Source organism: Myxine glutinosa, chromosome 12 (genome assembly GCF_964187855.1).
Source record: "Myxine glutinosa chromosome 12, kmMyxGlut1.1, whole genome shotgun sequence".
Classification (NCBI taxonomy): Eukaryota; Metazoa; Chordata; class Myxini; order Myxiniformes; family Myxinidae; genus Myxine; species Myxine glutinosa.
In genome coordinates, this window is record NC_136272.1 from 45,441,225 (window position 1) to 45,458,990 (window position 17,766).

Sequence of the window (17,766 nt, forward strand, 5' to 3'; positions counted from 1 at the left end):
CAGACAAGGCAGAGGGTGCAAGACCAAAAAGGAGGCGGTAGAATACAGAGAAGCTACCAACCTGTCTGTGATGCGAAAGTAACAGGCCTAGACACTTAGCTTTATCTTAGGAGCTCCCAATGCTTTTGAGGGCCTTGCTTTTCATGACATCAAGAAGGGCAAGGTGTTAGGCAAGGGCACCAAGCCAAATGGGAGAGCAGTACTCCATCAGGCTGCAAATGAAGGCCTTGTAGATATTCAAAAGTTAATATTGGCCAAAGAAAGACCTTGCACGATGGAGGATGCCCAGTCGGCAGCTGGCTTTGGAGGCCATCTTGAAAATATGGTCTGTCGAAGAAAGATCATGGCTGATGGTGAGGCCTAAACGTTTTAGTTACTTAATCTCTTCAAGTGGTTTATTTGGGAAGCAGATGGGAGGGTTTGCCAGATGGCTTTCCGAGAGACAGTGTGAGTGTGTGGGGTTTGTCCAGGTTGAAAGACATATTGCAAATATTGGGCCAGTTCCTCATTCTATCAAAGTCTGCAGAGAGGGGAGATGCCTGTCTCCTGTCTTCGATGAGATCTGTCTGGCTGAAGGATGAGAAATGATCTGGCAGAGGGTGGAATCATCACAAAAGAGATATGTAGGATTTTCCAGTGAATCAGAAAATGTATTAATGAAGATGAGGAATAAGACTATGCCAAAGGCACTGTCCAGGGGGCAATCCAGCCTTGACAGATGACAGGGAGAGGACATAAGAGGACCCTGTTCACAACGACATTGTGAATACAGGAGTAGAGGAAATCAGTGATCCATGAGAGGAGGTGCTCTTGGATCCCATTTGGAAAGAGTTTGGAGATCAGGGCAGGGTGCCAGACTATCAAATGCTCGACATATGTCCAGAGAGATGGTCCTGATCTCCTGTCTGAGATTGAAGGCTTCATCCAGAATTGGGGGAGTAGAAGCAGCATGTCCATGGTGGAATGACTGGGTCTGAAACGGAACTGATGATCTAAGATCAGGCCATTGGACAGAAGGAAGGATTTTGATGTCAACTTCGATGATAGATTTGATATAGATGGAAGCAAGCGAATAGGCCTGTAGTTAAGAGGATCCAGTTTTGTACCACATTTACCCTGCACCTGCGAATCGAGAAGTGGGGTTAAGCGATCGGTTGCATGCGTACGTGTGGCGTACGTACGAATAGTGTACGTACGCAAACGTACGTGTTTGCATTTTAAAAATTCATTTTCCTCAGCAAGAGTTGGTCCGATTGACCCTAAATTTTCACAATAGGAGCGCCTCCTGTAGAATTATTAGTGATAATTATGACGTCATAGGTCACGTGGTACTGGTGCCATCTTGGAAAACTTTGCACCTATATCTCTCTGAAACTGCTGAATGGAAAAAATGGAAACATGGCTCATTGTCAAGTACTCCCAATGGGAATAGGTCATGGTAATAATGATGTCATCAGTGCCTTCATTATTCGACAAGTACAATGCTTGATCCGATCAGTATGAATTTTTTTTTCTCTTTGCAACCGTTGGCCCGATGGACACGGAATTTTCACCATCGGAGTGCCTTCCCCTGTAGAATTTTTTAATGATAATTATGACATCATAGGTCACGTGGTGCAGAAGCCATCTTGGAAAAAAGCCGGAAAAAGTTGCACCTCCATATCTCTGAAACCGCTCCATGGAAAAAAATTAAACATGGCTAATTGTATAGAACTTTGCATGGGGAATAAGTGTTGTTAACAATGACATCATTGGTGCCTTAATTATGACGTCATAATTCGACAGGGACAACGCATAGTCTGATCAGTTTGAAAATTATTGAGCGTGATCTATGCAACAATTATATTGGAGAATGTAAACTTATGTTGACATTGGTCACGTGGTCTGGCAGCCATATTGGATCAAAGGAAAAAACGTTTAAAAAAACAGAAGAGTTGGCTCGCACCAAGCTGACTGTGCAAGGCAAGTATATTAGTTGTGTATTGCAGTGATGTTCGCTATAACTTCTCAGCAGTGACAGATGAAAATTAACCCAAAGAGAATAATCGAGTGAACAGAGCAGAAAGAGGATGAACAGTAGAGCAGGTTTTTAGGACACATGCACTGATTCTTCGATTCATCGCTAGTTTGGAAAACAATATGAAAAGTGTAACTGAAACCGTTCGCCATATAGTCTTGAACACAGTATGAAGAGGGACTATTTCCAATTGTTACAAAAGTTCTGATATGAATATTCATGAACAATCCTTCCTGAATGAATTCAGATGCTACGACTTAATTACAGGTACTTCGATAAAGACGTCTTGTTTGGAGGGAGTTAAATAACATTTGATGTTCACATACTCATTTTTATGTCATTGTGAACACTCACAAATGACCCGATCAAAATAATAATAATAATAATAAAGAAGGAATGACTGACAACTCAACACGACACGAGAGACGAGACATCATCTTCCATATACTGATGCTGAACTGGTTGACAAAGCTCCACGTTCCAATTATTCAATCATGTCAAAATCTATGATAAAAAGAGAAAAAAAAAATTACAATGGAAAATAATGATTTTTCCCTTCCAAACATGTAGCTAATGTGGTCAGTAGATGCTCAGAGTGCACCCGAGAGCATCTAAAATCCCAAAGCTTTTGGGGCCCTTCAGTGGGCTCTGGACCCCACACCTTAATCTTAATGGCTTTGCACTTGCAGCAGCATTCCCTTGATTTCTGGACCCCCGTCCACCTCCCCTTTCAAAACTCCTGGATCTGCCCCTGAATCCTGGAAAACCTACGTCTCACCTCTAGCTCCTTGAGGATCATCAAATGAACCCACCTATTTTCATAGTCAGCCACTGGAAGAGGTAAGTCTCTTCTTGGCCTCAGTATCAGCCTTGACCTCAACTGGGCCACCCGCATAGAAAAGCTGGCCTCTTATGCCAGTCAAATACTGACATCAGATGTCATTCAAGAGGTTTTCTTCAAAAAATCAGAGAACTACTCACAATCTACAATACCTTTTCCATAGCTCAATGGGAGTACTGTTCTACCATAAATCCCAGCATACCAACTCTCACTCTTGGATTGTGTGGAATACGAATCATGAGCTATGTTTACACCATTGTAGCTATTGACAAGCTAACCAATTGCACCCATTGCACAGATGTGGACGAGTGTTCGGATGAAGGGCGCTGCATGGATGGCGAGTGCGTAAACACGCCTGGCTCCTACAGCTGTTTTTGTCACCCACCTCAAGTTCTGGATCCCAGTGGGCAGGCCTGTTTGAATGGCTCAGAACCTGCTGGTGCGTACCATCTAAAGAGCTGCAGTAACATTAAATGCATGCGCATTTTACACACAGGTCTTGCAAGTGCATGTAAGGATATAACTGTGTTTATGGGTTGCACAATTAGATATTTGACCATGTGATACTTGCATTGAGAAGTAGTGCAAATATTTCCAATGGACACAATTCACAACAATGACACACACACGTTCATGATGGTCCACTGTCATTTGGTCATTGTAGCTGTTGATTATTGGTTATATTATCTTTCCAGAAGATGATATATCCGTACACCTGGACGTGTGCTGGAACATAGACGTGCAACTAATGTGTAGCGAGCTGGTGCAGCGGCAGACCACCTACACAGAGTGCTGCTGCCTTTTTGGCCAGGCGTGGGGGATGGAGTGTGCCTTGTGTCCTCTGCAGTCATCAGGTGGGGTTTCTCAAACAATCCTCACGATTTTCACTCAAATGATACGTACAACAAAAGGGGAGCTGAGGGGGTGAGAATAACCACTGAGAACTCTTTCCCTCTGTTGTTGTCTATGCATGAGTTCTCAGCGGTTATTCTAAATGGACAACAGGTAGTCATGATTGGCTTTCCATGATTGAGTTTATTATCTCCTATAGACAACAACAGAGGGCAAGAGTTGTTGTTGTGGTTGTTGTTGTTGTATAGTTCCTGACAGATCTCTCCAACAAGCCCGTGGCACGGAGACAGCTGATTGATCTCCCAGGAGTGACCCAGAGATACCCCACATCCAGGATGGTGTACCCCTGCCTTTATGAAGTCAGGGCCACGATGGAGTTGGAGAGAGAAAGAGACAGCGAGAGAAAGAGAGAGAGAGGGGGAGAGAGAGAAAGAGAGAGAGAAAGAGAGAGAGAGAGGGAGAGAGAGAGAAGACAGAGACAAGAGGGAAAGAGTTATCCATGAGGACCAATCAGCACTCCGACCGTGGCCGCGTTGCCCTGAAGAATCCGGGCAGCAGGGAAGAATGGGGAAGATTTGGCCCCTGACTTGCGTTGGGGGGTACAACCACCACGAAGAGGCGTCCCCGATAGTTGTCAGAGGGCAAGAGTTCTCAGCAGTAGTGATCACCTTGATCAGCTCAAACAGGACCCAGCTTAAGGTTATCTAGAATCCTAGATGATCACCAGTTTATGCTTCGAGATTTAAGGTAGTTTAGGCCAAGGTGAAAAACAACTTCCAGGACATCAACACCTTCCTAAGCTTAATGGTTTTTACATCCAGGTTTATTGCAGGTAGGTTAATGGTAAAAAATTTCTCTATCACTATCTTATTATGATCTTACCAAAAGCTTTTAGTTTGACCTCAAAATAAATTAGGTAGTTATAGTCATGATGATTGAGCTTTGCCCAAAGTTTCCAAATACTTCCTCCCAGCTGATGCTTGCCTGTGTATCGTGAATGTAATGCTTGCAATACTGACCCATTACTCATTAAAACCTGTACAGAGGATTATGCTCAACTATGCAACCTCCCTCGGGCTGGTGGATCGAGAGCCACCGAAAGAAGGGACTTCTTTGAACCTCACTTCCTGCCAGATGGTGATGAGGAACTGCCACTTCCAGATTTCATGTATCATGATGGCGCAGACAGCCTACGGGAGACCGCCCCATTACATGGCCCTGGAGGTATTATATTACCGTTTTCTATTTCAAAGAATGGCAAATTAAGAATATTGAAATGTCTTTTTTTCAATCACTCCAAACAAAAAACTTTGACTGCGGAATTATGGGCTGCCAGGATGACCTAGATGTAACGCAGGCTCGCCTCTAAGCTGTCTTGCCTGCGTTTGAATACCGATTCAGTTATAAACTGCCATCCCGGTGTTTCACAGGCAGGGAGATTCATCAATGTGTGTGCCGTCCCTAGGATGGACGTTAAACGGGCGTCCTGTCTGCCAGCATTAGTTGGTGGGCACCAAGGTCCCATGATGGTGTCCTTCACAAAAAATAGGTGAGCTATCGGTGACACCATGAAAAAAATTACAAATTCCTTCCGTGACCTCCTGGGTCATCCAGGGAATTTTGGGTCATCTGGATCTTGTGGGTGCTCGGGGACTTTTGGGTCCTTTGGGTCATCGGGAACAAAATATATGTCGGAGTGGTGATCCCCATCCAGGATTGTAACCCTAGCCAAAGAACCTGCTTCGGCAGTGCCAACGCTCTGTATAGAGCATGGTTCATGACCAGATCTGTTGCGTTCCTGAGATTATCTTTCTGAAGATCATTTCACTTTCATCTCACTTCTTTCCATTTGTCATGGCCCAGAAGCGTTACTTTACAATTCCCTTTGCATATCTGACCTAAACATTCTCCACCCAGTGCTGGAGATGGAAATGCCAGCTGATGAGTGTGGGGTCCTGAGCGGTTGTGAGAATGGTCGCTGCATCCGGGTACAGCACGGTTACACCTGCCAATGCCATGAAGGTTACCGCCTGCATACTGCGAGGATGGCCTGCCTTGGTGAGCAACTCGTATAAAATTTCAAAAATTGCAGAAATCCAGTTGTGAGTCGACTCGGGATAGAAGGTTAATATATTGTTATGTCTGGGGGTAAAGCAATATCTTGAGCTAGGTAGATCTGTATAGGTAGGTATTCGACTGTCGCGATAGGGAATCTACCTGTAATAAGTTCTTCATGTGTAGGAGTTTGTCGGGTTAAGATGTATGATTGTGAATCTACCAGGAGATTCGTGTGTTAGTTAGTGTAGGGAATAATGAGTAGAGCCCTTGTATGCCTCACCTAGTAGTCAAACCTTTGTCCATTATGGCACTGCAGAGCACATAAACACTAGTTAGGACCTTTAGTACAACACTGAATGACGCCCTTCCCCCTGACATGACTTAGGAAGAAATCAGGCTGGAACACCGCCACAATTGGCCGCCACCATTTACACCTCCGAGAGGCCTACCCACCTCGCATAGCACGTGCTGTGACCACAGAGTCGGACGGACGTGGCGGTGGCGCAGTGGGCGTGCCCCTGGACAAGCCGGCAAGCCCGGGGAGGCTCTGATTGGCTGAGGAGTGCGCCAATGCTGACGTCATCGGCCGGAGATATTACCGAGGGCAGGACGCCATTTTCAGCAGTAGAGTTGAGCCGGAGGAGTGAGTAGTTGAGTTGAGATCCTGAGTTCAGCACGAGGAGAGAGAGCCCGAGTTGCGTTGGCAGTTCGCAGTGCGCAGTTCGCAGAGTTGGCAGTTGAGCCATAGGGAGTTGTTTGGAGCAGCCCGGTCGAGTCGTTCAGAGATCCCGACCCGAGTTGGGCTGAGGTGTAGCCCGAGTGGAGCTCGCTGTCCTGCTGTCGACCTCGTGGTGATCGGTGCTTGGTGCGTGGTGCTCGGTGCTGAGAGGCCTTGTGGGACTTGGAGCGAGGGACCTCGTGGTGTGCGATCGGGCCGGACGGAGCGGTGTTGGACGGCAGCCATAGTCCGTGGGCTGAGTAGGGTTTACATGCACCCCCCCCCCCCCCCCCCACAACTTAACTTCCCGGGTATGTCCATGTACCCCCTACCGTAGGGGTTAGGAAAAACCATGTTAACAGAAAAAAAACTCATTCCCAAGGTACCTCCCACGCATATTTTGATGTTACCCCCCCCTGTGTCAGTGATTTCCGAAAATTAGGGGTAGGCGAAATTCAAATGGCCATAACTTTTTACCTAGTCATCCTATGGTTGCATATGACCCCTCAAAATGTTTGTCCTGGGACACTCTTTACAATGATATGTGTTATATGCAAATGAGGTCACTAATGAGGTCACCAGAGGTCAAACTATGAGGGAATGAGGTTTTTTTCTGTTAACATGGTTTTTCCTAACCCCTAGGGTGGGGGGTACATGGACATACCCGGGAGGTTAAGTTGTGGGGGGGGGGGGGGTGCATGTAAACCCTACTCAGCCCACGGACTACCACCAAGACGACAAAGACAAGATAAGGCCGCCTCCGCGTACATTTTGACACAAAAGACGTGTTTCTTTGTTAATTCATATTCCCCCGTTTTGTATTTGAGGCCTGGTGTGCGGGATCCCGATTAGGATATTTTTTACCGGCGCGTGCTTTTTCCTGTCTTTGTCCTTGTTTTCCCAATAAACCCTTGTCTTATTTTCCTTTCCCATTCAAACCTGTGCCGCTTCAGTTAATTTCCTCTCACAGGACCGGAGCTACGCCGGCGTGCTGCAGTTAAGTGCTTTCGCCGCAGCCTTCATTTTCCTTCTTCCTCCCGCGCAGCCATAGCCGCATCCGTGTTTTGGTAGTTGCCTCCAATAAGACCGTTTAGGCTTTCCGCGACTCTGATGTTAATTGGAGTTGCACGACAATATTGACAATTATGGTAGGCAGTGAGGAAAAGGCATAAAAAACATCAGCAAGAGTAAAGAAGATTTAAAATGAGTATTTCATGGGATCAAAAAGGAAAAAAAAATCATTACCTCCATCACAGGTGGACAGAGGTTATGTTTTCACCGCTGGTTGTCTATCTGTCTGTCTGTGAGCAGGATATCTCAAATACACTACTCACAATAAGTTAGGGATATTGTAGGAGTGAGTTTATTTTTTTTTATAGGGGTTAGGGTTAGGGTATTGAAATCAAGAATGCTGTGTTTTTTCACACTCATTAATAACCATAGAATTAGGACCAAAAACTTTTTTCAAGATAATAAACACACAAAATCAACCACACCGAAGAACCTGCCAATATCCCTAACTTATTGTGAGTAGTGTAGTTATGGACAGATTTGGTCGAAACTTGGTGGACAAGTTGGGTGTGAGACAAGGACGAATTGATTAGATTTTAGTGACGATGCAGATCTGAGAATTTATTAATGAAACGGAAAAGCAAATACTGCATTGGAGTAATCAGAAGGAACCAGAAGAAGTAAAGAGCAAAGATGGAGTAATCAGGAGTAATAGGATTCGTGTTTCAGCCGCTACTCCTCTACCCTCAAACCCAATCCAGGCACAGCCAAGTGAACCTTCCAGAAAATTTTCTGCAAGAATTCACTTCTCCTAAGACAGATAGATAAAGAAAGAGAGAAATAAAGACGAAGCAAGAATTAGAATGAATAAAGAGAAACATGAAAAAGTAGAAAGAAATGTGAAAGGAACAAAGATGTTGGGAAGAACCCAGATAGATAGATTTCAGCAGTTCTTTCTCAGGCAAAAACGCAGCAACAGTTACAAGCTACCAGAGGTCCATCAGCGGGGAAGCACAGTCCACACAGCATCAGGATATAGTACAATCATAATGAAATGGAAAACCAAATAGTGCATTGGAGTCATCAGAAGGAACCAGAAGAAGTAAAGAGCAAAGACGGTGTCATCAGGAGGAACCTGGATAGGATTAGGGTTTCAGTTGCTACTCCTCTACCCTCAAACCCATCCAAACGCAGTCCAGGTTGGGTGTGAGACAAGGACGAATTGATTCGATTTTAGTGAAAATGCAGATCTGAGAATTTAAGTGATTCTTCACCATTGACAGATAGGGCCGAAAACAATATACTGTATATAGCATGATATTTCAAAAAGTTATGGACGGATTATGACAAAACTTGGTGGACGAGTTGGTTAGGTGACAAGAACAAGCGATTAGATTTTGCTTCATGTCCGGATGCAGATCCGGCCTATCAGTGGGATACAAAACATAAACTATTCAGCCTGGTGGAGGTATGCTCTCTACCGAGTGCCGTTCTAGTTACCCTGTGCATGCGCCGCGGAAAGCAGGGTTGAGCAATTAATTCACTCTGTCTGTCTGTCTGTCTGCGATCATCAGTTTATGATCGAGCAACAACTTCATTTTGATCAGAACATGAATCAGAAAACAAACCTGCAGTTTAGCAGTACTTTGGCACTGAATTTGTCCTGATAGCACATGAGCAGAGAGGAGTGAGATAATGTTTTATTCTGTTTGCCTGTCTGGTAATCAAACAGAATTGAAAATCATTCAAACAGGAAACTTTTTGTTTTAAGGATGCCATAAAGGACACAAACAACAGGCACAAATAACTAATGTATTGTGCTAAATAAGGTGGCGTCGAAGACATTAAGCATTGTGTTGGCTTAATGGTTAAGGTTGCTGGCTTAAGATCTTAGGGTCTTGAGTTTGAGCCCCTGCCATGCTATTGCATTAACACCAGGTGGGTTGACTTCAATCCAAGGTCGGCAAAATGAGTTCCAGCTTACTTGGAAGAATGAGCCATTTGAGTATCCTGCATCTGAGTGGTGACCCATTCAGGATTGGGCCCCCCAGCCGAGGAAACTGCTTTGGAAGCTCTATGCAAAAGATGATGCGAAAGATCTGATGCAATCCGAAGATGCAAAAAGGAATGGTCTTCTTCTAAGACATTGCATCTACAGTGGTAAACTTCCGCATTTTTACAGCCTTCAAAGGGGATCCCAAACGCAATTTTCTTTTCTGAAAACCATTGAAAATCATTCATCACTGTCTAAGTTGAAGGGATAAAAATTTTGAAAAATTTCGGCCAATCACAAAGTGTCGAAAACAGCCCTAGAGTGTCGATATTCAATTTCGCCAGTGACGTCACATGATGAACCCACCTTCATCCAAATGGCGACTTGCACAGAGACCAATGTCTGTCGAGATCGGATTCCAATACTGATTCCTCCGTCATTAGCAACTCTGAAAGTTATCAATATGTTGAAACTGATCAGTGGGATTTGGAAGAAACTATTGAAGACAAAACTAGTGATGGAAACGCTTTTGGGGGATTTGTGGAGCCGTATCATTTTGAGCCTTATGTGAGCGATTCATATGAACATGGTGCGAGTTAAGATGGCAGTGTTAGTAGTGCAGATGAAAACGCTGGTCACATATTCACTACAGATTGAAGAAGAACCACCTTCACAGGCCGTTTTTCCCCACAGAGCGGGAGTTGACCTTTTTCGGGCACCGTGGTCCCCTTTTTGAAGCAATGTTTTATGCCCGGATGCCCTTCCTTCCTCCAACCCTGTTAGTCGCCTCTTGCGACACACATGGAATTACCAGTGAACTGGTACTTAATTTGCCGACCTCGGAAGGATGACAGGCTGAGTCAACCCCCCTGGCGTTAATTCAACGATCGACCGGGATTCGAACCCAGGATTCTAAGATCCCAAGCCGGCACCCAAACCGCTAAGCCAACACGAGGCTTATATTCATTACAGATTGGTAGGTTGGTTTTTCTGTTCAATTGGCGGCTTATCAGGGATTTCGTATTAATTGATAAATCAGTTATATTACTCTAGAAGAAATACGGCACAACACAGCAGAGACACAGCATGGACGTGTCCCACCATCGTGTCCATGCTGTTTCGGGTCTGTGCTGCATCTGTGCCGTGTCGATGTCTCACCCCAGTGGAGGGGTGAGGGAGAGGTAGTGGCAGGTGAGATCGGTCATTGGCAGGCCAATACAGGTGTTTAATTCACCGTTCAAATCGCCCGTGTCCATATGCTTGTAGCTCGGTAGGGATGGTGTTTTAGATTCGACTTACGGCTTTCTTCCACTTAATCGTGGGGATGACATCCTCTCTCAATCGTGGTGGGTAACCACAAGATCTGCAGCCATCTCTGTTGTTCCATGACAGTGCTCTGTAAAATCTTCCGAGCACAAAAGCAAACATTTTTCAGGCCCAATCCATACTCGGGTATTTTGGACAAACCTCGTTCAATTTCTGGCAACCCTCGGATCTTCCGAACATTGGTGTAGCATGAAACTCTCTCGGTTTGCATTACTCCAACCACCAAGAATGCATCGACCTGTCATATTTGAAGAAATTTGAAAATTATTCTTCATTTGAGTTAAATCGCACCGCGCGATGTAACCCGCAAACAACACGGAAATGGTGGTCGGCTTCATGGTGTGACGTCACGGCTAATCGCGAATAAGAAGATTTGACTTTTAATTGCAAAATTACCCACTTTATAAATCAGAAAACGACACATCATATATATTTTATAGAGTATCAAGGGATAGATTAATGACGAGGTGGTCAGAGCATTTGGGTTCCCATTTAAAGTCTTTATTTTATTTCAATTGAATTATATACTTAAAAACTACAGCACAAATTGCCTCTTTGCCCCTTTCAAAACACTCCCGTTTCGTAGTAATTGTTACCTCCGCCACTGAAGCTGGACGGAAGTTATATTGTCACCCCTGTCTGTCTGTCTGTTTGTGAGCAGGATATCTCAAAAAGTTGTGTACGGATTCGGCAAAAATCTGTCGGGCAGGTTGGGTGTGTGACATGGACGAATTGATTCGATTTTGGTGAAGATCAGGATCCGGATACGAGAATTTTTAAAGTAATTATATTGAGTGATACGGCCAAAAGCACGATTATACAGCACAATACTGTATTTCCAAAAAATTGTGGACCAGTTACGACAAAACAGATTGTGAAATTGTAATAAAAATTGAAACTTGGCATAAATGTCATCACCTCCCCATGGGGTATATATGGTGATAACGATGATGTCATCGGTGAAGTGGTATTCTAGCTATAATTGGTTGAAATGAAATCTCAATCCAAAATTATGAAACTTCATATATTTATGACATCATAGGTCACATGCTGGGTTACTCAAGTTAAATTTATGACATCATAGGTCACATGGTATGTCAACCATATTGGATTAAACGACAAAATTTGAACATCATTTTCTCTGAAACCGCTCAACAAAAAAAATTTAAACTTGCCAAATGGCAAGAACTCCCCATGGGGTATAATGCTGGGTTACTCAAGTTAAATTTATGACATCATAGGTCACATGGTATGTCAACCATATTAGATTAAAGGACAAAATTTGAACATCATTTTCTCTGAAACCGCTCAACTCCTCCCTCCAGGTCTTTAAAACAGCTGTTCACCACCATCTCTTATCTTCTACCATCCAAAACCTTGATCTTTTCTTCCCCCGGCAATTCACCCCAGATACACTTTTTTTAAATTCCGATTTCTTTCCTGGAAGTCCTAGCAGTGTCCATGTGTTTTATACCTCTTCCACCCCTCACCACCCCCTTCCCGTGCCTCCCCCCTCCCCAAGCCCTCTCCCTCCCACGGATCTCCCGATGTCCCTGCTCTCAAATGTTGTACTTGTGTGCTTCCCTCTCTCTCCCCATCTTGTCTCCCGCTCCCTTTATCTTATGTTTTATGTGTCAGTTTGTCTTTTTGTGATCAATTTTCGTTCTTAAACGAGCCTCGATCTTGTATAAAACAACAACAACAAAAAAAATCTGAAACTTCATATATCTGATATATGACCCGATGTGAGAGAAGAATTATATTCATGACATTCATAACCGATGCCAAGAAACCGACATCATCGGGGTGCACGGATGATATGGGTATACAGACCATAATAGTAGCATGTCCAGTTAACAATGGTATTTTTGTTCAGAATGAAGACGCGAGGAGAGACGATGCGCTCTACGAGAGCCACAGTAGTTACAATGAAAGCAATCAACCGCTTAGTTTGTAATTACCTGACTGAGCAATTCAATGGTCTTTTGGATCATCAGCTGGGAACCGTTCATCATCCAGGTTGAGATATCCAGGTATATCTCAGAAGCTCTCTTAACTGTGTGTCCACAACCATAAGCTGTGTCCAATGCCCATTCAATCAGGCAGTGCTAGGGAGAGGAAAGAGAGGGAAAGGGAAAATCTTTATGGATGAACAAGTTGGGGTACCTGATCAAAATTGTGTTATGTCATATAAAAAATTTTTAAACCATACTCAAATAACAGAGCCAATCATAAGAAGAGCTTGTGATATGACAGGAGGAGGATGTGGGATAATGGGAGGATCTGGTATTAAAGGGAACTGAAGAAAGGAGTGGTTGCATTAACAAGAGTGGTTGTCTCCTGTGCAGATGTGGACGAATGCGAACAGAAACCACCACCTTGTGGAACTGACCGGTGCCTCAACAGCCCCGGCTCCTACAGCTGTTTGTGAGACCGTTTGGTTGGACTGGAGCACATTGCAGGAAAACTCGTGCCCTCAATGCACCACATTGTTTATACTATCATAATTTTATAATATTATTGGTATAATTTTTATTGTCCATAATGAAAAGCGCTAGAGTCAGAGATCCAGGGTGATCGGAGATAATGAAGACATTAAACAATCTTTTTCTGAATTTACAGCTCAGCTGATCTTCCTTCTTGTCATTTCCCCACAAAGGAATCCTTCGTAGCTTTTATAGGTTTTTGCTCAAATTTTCACATCCTCCCAAAAATCATATAGCATTCTACCAAAAATCATATAGCATCCTACCAAAAATCATATAGCATCCTTGCAAAAATCATATAGTATCCTACCAAAAATCATATAGCATCCTACCAAAAATCATATAGCATCCTACCAAAAATCATATAGCAGCCTACCAAAAATCATATAGCATCCTACCAAAAATCATATAGCATCCTACCAAAAATCATATAGCATCCTACCAAAAATCATATAGCATCCTACCAAAAATCATATAGCATCCTACCAAAAATCATATAGCATCCTACCAAAAATCATAGCATCCTACCAAAAATCATATAGCATCCTACCAAAAATCATATAGCATCCTACCAAAAATCATATAGCATCCTACCAAAAATCATATAGCATCCTACCAAAAATCAAACAGCATCCTACCAAAAATCATATAGCATCCTACCAAAAATCATAGCATCCTACCAAAAATCATATAGCATCCTACCAAAAATCATATAGCATCCTACCAAAAATCATATAGCATCCTTCCAAAAATCATACAGCATCCTACCAAAAATCATAGCATCCTACCAAAAATCATATAGCATCCTACCAAAAATCATAAAGCATCCTACCAAAAATCATATAGCATCCTACCAAAAATCATAGCATCCTACCAAAAATCATATAGCATCCTACCAAAAATCATATAGCATCCTACCAAAAATCAAACAGCATCCGACCAAAAATCATATAGCATCCGACCAAAAATCATAGCATCCAACCAAAAATCATATAGCATCCTACCAAAAATCATATAGCATCCTACAAAAAATCATACAGCATCCTACCAAAAATCATACAGCATCCTACCAAAAATCATAGCATCCTACCAAAAATCATATAGCATCCTACCAAAAATCATATAGCATCCTACCAAAAATCATATAGCATCCTACCAAAAATCATATAGCATCCTACCAAAAATCATATAGCATCCTACCAAAAATCATAGCATCCTACCAAAAATCATATAGTATCCTACCAAAAATCATATAGCATCCTACCAAAAATCATATAGCATCCTACCAAAAATCATATAGCATCCTACCAAAAATCAAACAGCATCCTACCAAAAATCATATAGCATCCTACCAAAAATCATAGCATCCTACCAAAAATCATATAGCATCCTACCAAAAATCATATAGCATCCTACCAAAAATCATATAGCATCCTTCCAAAAATCATAGCATCCTACCAAAAATCATATAGCATCCTACCAAAAATCATATAGCATCCTACCAAAAATCATATAGCATCCTACCAAAAATCAAACAGCATCCTACCAAAAATCATATAGCATCTGACCAAAAATCATAGCATCCTACCAAAAATCATATAGCATCCTACCAAAAATCATATCGCATCCTACCAAAAATCATATAGCATCCTACCAAAAATCATATAGCATCCTACCAAAAATCATACAGCATCCTACCAAAAATCATAGCATCCTACCAAAAATCATATTGCATCCTACCAAAAATCATATAGCATCCTACCAAAAATCATATAGCATCCTACCAAAAATCATATAGCATCCTACCAAAAATCATATAGCATCCTACCAAAAATCATATAGCATCCTACCAAAAATCATAGCATCCTACCAAAAATCATATAGTATCCTACCAAAAATCATATAGCATCCTACCAAAAATCATATAGCATCCTACCAAAAATCATATAGCATCCTACCAAAAATCATATAGCATCCTACCAAAAATCAAACAGCATCCTACCAAAAATCATATAGCATCCTACCAAAAATCATAGCATCCTACCAAAAATCATATAGCATCCTACCAAAAATCATATAGCATCCTACCAAAAATCATATAGCATCCTTCCAAAAATCATATAGCATCCTACCAAAAATCATATAGCATCCTACCAAAAATCATAGCATCCTACCAAAAATCATATAGCATCCTACCAAAAATCATATAGCATCCTACCAAAAATCAAACAGCATCCTACCAAAAATCATATAGCATCCGACCAAAAATCATAGCATCCTCCCAAAAATCATATAGTATCCTACCAAAAATCATATAGCATCCTACCAAAAATCATATAGCATCCTACCAAAAATCATATAGCATCCTACCAAAAATCATATAGCATCCTTCCAAAAATCATAGCATCCTACCAAAAATCATATAGCATCCTACCAAAAATCAAACAGCATCCTACCAAAAATCATATAGCATCCTACCAAAAATCATAGCATCCTACCAAAAATCATATAGCATCCTACCAAAAATCATATAGCATCCTACCAAAAATCAAACAGCATCCTACCAAAAATCATATAGCATCCGACCAAAAACCATAGCATCCTACCAAAAATCATATAGCATCCTACCAAAAATCATATAGCATCCTACCAAAAATCATATAGCATCCTTCCAAAAATCATACAGCATCCTACCAAAAATCATAGCATCCTACCAAAAATCATATAGCATCCTACCAAAAATCATATAGCATCCTACCAAAAATCATATAGCATCCTTCCAAAAATCATACAGCATCCTACCAAAAATCATATAGCATCCTACCAAAAATCATATAGCATCCTACCAAAAAATCATATAGCATCCTACCAAAAATCAGACAACCATTTCCAGTTGTGAGAATTTCCGACACAAGTACCTGCTTTGCATCCCAGTGGGAATCACCAACGGGCACAATATAAATAGGCAAAGGGGGGCACTCACTTCTTGGAGCATCGGGTTTCCCAGAGGAAGTATCAGGTTCACAGAATTACAATGAGGAATGATAAATCATCCGAGAGCAGGAATCTCCAGGAGGATTGTTGTTTTTTACGGCCTGACCCACCCGTAGGGCGAAGCAGTCCAGAACAGCGTTTGTCTTTCTGTATGTCCCCACAAACTTACACCAATCAGAGCTGAGGATCTGGTCACGTGACAGGGGGACAACGTTTATTAACCATTGCAGTTGCATATTTTACTAAAAGGGAATATAATAACCTTCTGTGGAACGTGTTGGGATCCCATCGGGTGTCATAAGGTAGGTTTCAGAAATTCCTAAACACAGTTATGATTTTTAAATGTTGGCGAAATGGATCTTGCTCAGAAACCGGAAATGAACAGATGATAACGGTTTCCCTAGTTTGATAATATCTCAATACAATCGTGATTTAACATTGTATTTTGATATATTAATACCATAGTATTGATTTGTGATTGGAATGATGAACGATGCCGTTTGGAATGAAAATATAGAGATATTGAGTTTAAAGCAGATTGAGGAAATGACGTAAGGGTTTCCATCCGTGACATTCGCGGATTCCGCATTTGCAGTTTCGCCATTGACTGGATATAGCAACATTAAGACTGGATACGTTTTGTGTCCAAGTCCTTCACGAACCTGCTGCCAATGCCTGACGTTCGACTGAAGGTGGCACTGGAATGTGGAATTTATTGATTCATCGTTTTCAATTCGCTGTATTTTTTTTACCCAAGTCATTCACGAACCGGCTGTCCATGCCTCAAGTCAAAAAAATTTAATACTTGCATTATTTTCTAACTGGCAATTGGTAGTGGTATCCCCACCCAGGTCATACTATATCCTCTTCAATATATCACTATATACGTACAATGATCAATTATCACTACTAGCGTGACTCGGCGCGCTCCGCCCGCCTCACCACACGTCGTTTCAGAGGGGTAGGCATCTTTGACCATTTCGGTGTCTTTTGGGTCTTCAGGGTCTTTTGGATCCGCTGGGCCTTTAAGGGTATTTTGGGTCTTCGGGGTGTTTTGGGTCTTCGGTGTTTTGAGTCTTCGGGGTGTTTTGGGTCTTCGGGGTGTTTTGGGTCTTCTGGGTGTTTTGGGTCTTTGGGGTGTTTTAGGTATTCGGGGTGTTTTTGGGTCTTCGGTGTGTTTTGGGTCTTTGGGGTCTTTTGGGTATTCAGGGTCTTTTTGAGCCTCAGGGCCTTGAATGGTATTTTGGGTCTTTGGGGTGTTTTGGGTCTTTGGGGTCTTCAGGGTATGTTGGGTCTTTGGGGGTCTTGGGGGAATTAAAGGGTCGTCAAAGGTCTGAGAGGTCTCAGCAGTCTTAACGCAATTAAGAGGATTAATTAAGAGGGTGGTAATTTTATTTGAAGAAGACGTTTCCGTCACATATAAACATACATACATACATAGCGAATCATATACGTTTGCTCTATTATAAT

At 42.3% G+C, this 17,766-nt stretch overlaps 1 protein-coding gene and 1 long non-coding RNA gene across 4 annotated transcripts in view; one reads left to right on the plus strand and one right to left on the minus strand.

Moving 5' to 3' along the window:
* LOC137437868 (uncharacterized) overlaps window positions 1–13,431 on the plus strand; it is a 64,752-nt gene extending 51,321 nt beyond the window's left edge. For 2 of the 3 annotated variants that reach the window (XM_068132551.2, XM_068132552.2), the window contains exons 10-14: window positions 3,157–3,297; window positions 3,554–3,712; window positions 4,755–4,934; window positions 5,628–5,768; window positions 13,165–13,431. In XM_068132551.2, the coding sequence (XP_067988652.2) occupies window positions 3,157–3,297; window positions 3,554–3,712; window positions 4,755–4,934; window positions 5,628–5,768; window positions 13,165–13,247 (704 nt within the window). In that variant the 3' untranslated portion in view covers window positions 13,248–13,431. The remainder of the gene's footprint in view (window positions 1–3,156; window positions 3,298–3,553; window positions 3,713–4,754; window positions 4,935–5,627; window positions 5,769–13,164) is intronic. The other variant, XM_068132553.2, reaches the window with a different exon arrangement.
* The window catches only part of LOC137437869 (uncharacterized), a 30,626-nt gene extending 14,142 nt beyond the window's left edge, over window positions 1–16,484 (minus strand). The window contains exons 1-2 of the long non-coding RNA XR_010986607.2: window positions 16,286–16,484; window positions 12,778–12,924 (exon numbers count right to left, since the gene is read on the minus strand). This is a non-coding gene — a long non-coding RNA (uncharacterized LOC137437869). The remainder of the gene's footprint in view (window positions 1–12,777; window positions 12,925–16,285) is intronic.
* Between the last annotated feature and the right edge of the window lie 1,282 nt (window positions 16,485–17,766).